Source organism: Juglans microcarpa x Juglans regia, chromosome 6D, assembly GCF_004785595.1.
Source record: "Juglans microcarpa x Juglans regia isolate MS1-56 chromosome 6D, Jm3101_v1.0, whole genome shotgun sequence".
NCBI classification, from domain to species: Eukaryota; Viridiplantae; Streptophyta; class Magnoliopsida; order Fagales; family Juglandaceae; genus Juglans; species Juglans microcarpa x Juglans regia.
The window spans coordinates 33,299,825-33,304,531 of NC_054604.1; the positions used below are offsets into that span (position 1 = coordinate 33,299,825).

The window sequence follows — 4,707 nt, forward strand, 5'->3', positions numbered from 1 at the left end:
TTTTTCTCTTATCAAATGTGTAGTATACGGACGATGAGTAGAAGAATTCAATTGTTTAAAAAAAAATAAAACCAAAAAAAAAAAAATTAAAAAAAAAATAAATAAAAGAATTAGTGGTGTGTGGGGGCTTATGAATAGCAATGCTCTTATATCTTAAGCATAAAGCTCGAGGACCCACATAAGGAACATTCACTATAAAGCTCAAACTCGAGCAACTATACATGTTAATCGAGCCGAGCTTGAACATTCACTACTTGACTCAACCTAACTCAATTACATCGCTACAAATATATATTCCATTCCTAGCATTGAATTGTATTCTGGTTGACCCACATAAGGAACAAAGACAGAGTCCTAAAGTACTTAAAAGGGAGAACTCTCACATATCTGATTTATTCAAGTTCTATTCTAAGGAGCAGAAACTCAATTACATCGCTACAAATATATATTCCATTCCTAGCATTGAATTGTATTCTGGTTGACCCACATAAGGAACAAAGACAGAGTCCTAAAGTACTTAAAAGGGAGAACTCTCGCATATCTGATTTATTCAAGTTCTATTCTAAGGAGCAGAAGAAAGCACCATTCATGTATACCTGAGCATAGTCACTCTCATTATTCTTAATTTGTATTTTATCATTCAGAAGAATGAAAAAAAATAAGAGTACAAGAGAATAGCAGACGGGTGGTTCCAGCAAGTAATATGAGTGGAGTCTTGGAAACTTGATTATTCTGAGACACCTGTAAAGGACTCAATTGGAGGTGTACTTTATGAAGTCTTCATGAGCTTGCAAAACCAAGTGATGATCTTCCCACTCATCGCGGTAAGACTCAGGTCGAGCAAGCACGCTGTTAAGGATGGTATAAAACATTTGCATTCTCCATTCTTCATTTCCAGTACATGCACAATGAGCCGTGAGCCATTTGTTGTATTCAGACTGCAAAATGACATGCCAAGGAAAGAAAAAAATAACTGCAAAATGACCTCCAAACAATTTTCTGACTATAACCAAATTACAATAAAGAAGTCAAAATTAGAGACATGAAGTTTAATTGTCCTCATTGGCCATTTGTTTAAAAAACTTATCGCAACTCTTATGTCCTTCATTGTAACAGTTTGGGATCATTTAACAACACTCATACTGGAAATTGGTCATCAGCCAACATACTTCAAGTAAGCCAAAAGAATACGTAAATATAATCAAATAGATGATGTTGTAGGCTCCTAGTCATGACTAGGCCAAATATACCTGAATACTAGCACCCATACAATGAGTGTATCGCTTAGGTGTGCCAGAAGCTTCGAGTGATGTGTAGAATGCTTCAACATCTTCCATCATCTCCTCTTGCGATGGAAGCGTGAATCGATTTGACAAAGCACCAGCTATCCACTTGCTTTGCAATTCAAACAGGGGGAAAGGTAAAACCTGGGACCAACCACATGAAAAAGATTTACTTCCACCATTAACTAAAGCCCAATTAAAGATTCAACAAAAAACAAGGGCATACTACAAGTATGGATGAACCTTCCATGGTAACCCAACAAAGGAAAGCCATGGGGCCAAAACTGGAGGGAAAATGTGCTTGTACAGTGGCCCCACACGGTTGTCATCCACAGTCACAATGCCATCGGTTTCAAGAAAAGGAAAATGATACTTGTACCTTAGAAAAGACAAACGTGTTTTATATATCAGTCACTGATGCATTTCCGGTCTAGCACTAAATTTGGGTAAAGAGGAATTTCTAACTAAATTAAGCTAAGGCCGAGTTGACGTAGTATGCAGCACACCCTGTGCAATGTAGAATAACATTGGCAAGGACAAAGCAGCCATCTTGGAAATATACAGTACCATCTTTACAAGTACTCTCTACCTGCATCAATTTAACTAAGATTAGCACTTTAGAATAACCTTTTTCCCAGAAACACAACCAAATTATGATTGACTTCTCATAATGGCCAAAAATAATCTCGCCATGGCTAAGTATGTTTACCATAGGATGAAGCCACATATTATCGTAGCCATGCTGCTTTCCAAATGTTCCATCCCCAACTGTTCTAGCTGCAATGTGGACTTCTTTGGCAACACCAGCCATGTCCCGTGAAATATCAATGGCACTTACTGAGCTCCCTATCAAAACTACAACCTGTCAAAGCAGGAAAAGGATAAAATAAACCAATCACTTTTGGAAGGGAAGAATAGCAACCGAAAGAACATTATGAGCAGTAAGTTGTTCTTCCTAATGAACTTTTGTAAAGTCAAACACAAACCAAGACCTCATGGTCATCACACAAATGGGTGCAAAATACGGATTTCATGAATACGATGAGAAAATTTCAATATGTAGACTTAGAAGTTAAAAGAGAAACTATACACATCCGATAGTGGTACTAGCAACTAGCAACCAGTCAGAGAATCCTCGAGTCAATCTTATGAGACACCCAAGACATAAGTGAATATTCTCCATGCATGCAAGCAATATCATCTATATATATGTATGTATGTATATATGTGTGCGCGCGCGCAAAAGACACAAGTAGATTGGAACCTGGTACATACTTGATCTCGAAAAGGCTCACGAACACGATAATTGTGACTATGCATTTGCTTCCCCGGCCATTCATTCATGCCTGAAAATCGAACAAATAGCAGCAACGACGCTTACTACCGATTTGGTAATTTAGATTCACCGTTATATACAAAAAATTACCGGGGATTTCAGCGATCCGAGGCTCAGTAAAGTGCCCGTTACATACAACGACAGCGTCAAAAATTTCCTCCAGAGCGACTTCATCCTTGCCTCCCTTTTTCGATTTTACTTTCCATTTGGATTTGGAGCCCTCAACTAATCTCACGCACACGACCTCCGTCTCGAACCGCACCATTTCACTGACCCCAAATTCGAGCGCAAAGTCTTTGAGGTACATGAGGACCTCTCGGTGACCCGGAAACCGTCTCGGGTCTCGATCCGGATCGTCTTTTGAGACGAACGGGTAGTCGACGTAGCCCATGGCTTCGCGGGGGAGGTTGGTGCGGAGGCAGTTGTACAGGCTGCCGTGGACAGTCGTCCGGGTCGGATCGATTCCTAGCGGGTCGGACTCTACATTCGGTGTGTACACCCAGGTGCCGCCGACCTGGTCACCGCGCTCGAAGACCACAACACTGTGGCCCTCGCGCCTGAGCTCTCGGGCCGCCACGAGCCCGGAGGCTCCTGCACCGATCACGGCCACGTGGCGGGATGTGATGGGATCGGTTGCGGGTGGCATGGACAGGTTTGGGTTGTCGCTGTTCGGATTGCAATTATATCGGGGATTTTGGAGCATTGGTATTGGACTCGATAAATTAATTTAATATTTAAATTTTAATGAATTCATGTTTAAAATTATTATATTGTTATATTAGATTTATTAAATATTAAAATCTAAAATTTTGAGTTACAGTACATTTTAATTTATCTTTAAATTTGAAGACTCGTTATTCACACTCTATAACTATTATTTTATTTATTTAAATTATAATTTTCTAATTTTGAACCATAATATATTTAAGTTAGAAAAGAATAATTTAAATATCAAATTAAATTATTAATTAATATATAATTAGTGTAATTGTAAAATATGAAAAAATAAATAAATTAAAAATATTATTATTAAAAAGATAATATTATATTATTATTTTAATGAATCTAATAGTAAATCTAATGTGATGTTATGGATAGAGAGATTTTAAATTTATGAAAATTATATACTTTTCATCAAATTTTGAAGATGAAAATGATGAATCTAATACTAATACTTTAAGAGCATCATCATTGAAAATCTATCTTCAAAATTTAATCAATATCACATTTTTTTTTATTTACCTATTCCATTTAAATTTAATCTTCACATTAAATTATCTATTTATTTTCTATATAATAATAAAATATTATTAATTTAATAATTTTTTATTTAATTTATTTTTATTACATTTTGCAGCTCTACCAATTAAATGTTAATAATAATTATATTTTAATTAAATTAATATTAAAAAAGTCATATTTTCAAAAGTCATTTAATACTAATAATAAAAAATATTCGATTAAACTAATCTAAATTTCTATCTAAATTTATTAATTACAAACCAAATAGTATTTTTGTTTGGAGTGAGAAACTAATATTTTAATGTTTACTTAGAGTGAGAAATTAGTATTTTAATGTTTAGTGAATCAATTGTAATTCTTCATCTTTTGCCAACCACTGTAACAAAAATCTAAATTATTTTAGATTTATCCAATTCAATGTGAGATATTTTTTACTTTAATTATGTAAATTTTAGCCAACCTTCTCATTTGGCCAAGCTAATGAGGATGCTCTGAGAGGTTGTCCTATATGAGAAAATGAAAACAAAACTCAAACATTTTGTATTGGAATAGTTAAAATTTTAAGGTTCTGGGTTACAGTAAATTCATCTCATTTTTTAAATTTGATCAATTATTATTTATTTTTAAAATAATATTTTACTTTAAAAATATTTACAATGGCTACTATTAGATAATTATGTTGAGGAAAAAATAGTTGTGAAACAATAATTTTAAGTAAAAATTAAATTATTAATTAATATATAGAGTGTATTTGTAAAATACTAAAAAAAATTTAAAAATTATTATTAAATATCTAATATTATATTATTATTTTGACATTTAGATGGATGGTCCAATGTAGATTAA

General features: G+C 34.1%; 1 protein-coding gene across 4 annotated transcripts; it reads right to left on the reverse strand.

Annotated features, from left to right (window-relative positions):
* Positions 1 to 752: 752 nt before the first annotated feature.
* LOC121235131 (flavin-containing monooxygenase FMO GS-OX-like 4) lies at positions 753 to 3,380 on the reverse strand. Of its 4 annotated transcripts, none has more exons than XM_041131381.1 (7): positions 2,710 to 3,380; positions 2,559 to 2,629; positions 1,993 to 2,145; positions 1,790 to 1,872; positions 1,527 to 1,662; positions 1,271 to 1,427; positions 753 to 973 (listed from the first exon to the last, which is right to left on the reverse strand). In XM_041131381.1, the coding sequence occupies exons 1-7, from the start codon at positions 3,320 to 3,322 to the stop codon at positions 753 to 755; spliced, it is 1,434 nt and encodes a 477-aa protein (XP_040987315.1). In that variant the 5' UTR covers positions 3,323 to 3,380. The 4 variants fall into 4 exon arrangements, with proteins under 4 accessions (XP_040987315.1, XP_040987316.1, XP_040987318.1 ...); XM_041131382.1 differs by having other exon boundaries at positions 753 to 938; positions 1,251 to 1,427; XM_041131384.1 differs by having other exon boundaries at positions 753 to 925; positions 1,241 to 1,427.
* Positions 3,381 to 4,707: the final 1,327 nt, after the last annotated feature.

Bases quoted from the DNA above. Each gene is read 5' to 3' on its own strand.
- LOC121235131 (XM_041131381.1), bottom strand. From the start codon at position 3,322: ATGCTCCAAAATCCCCGATATAATTGCAATCCGAACAGCGACAACCCA. The intron at 2,630-2,709 runs GTAATTTTTTGT...TTCGATTTTCAG, and splicing joins TCGGATCGCTGAAATCCCCG to GCATGAATGAATGGCCGGGG. The intron at 1,663-1,789 runs GTGTGCTGCATA...GTCTTTTCTAAG, and splicing joins GTTATTCTACATTGCACAGG to GTACAAGTATCATTTTCCTT.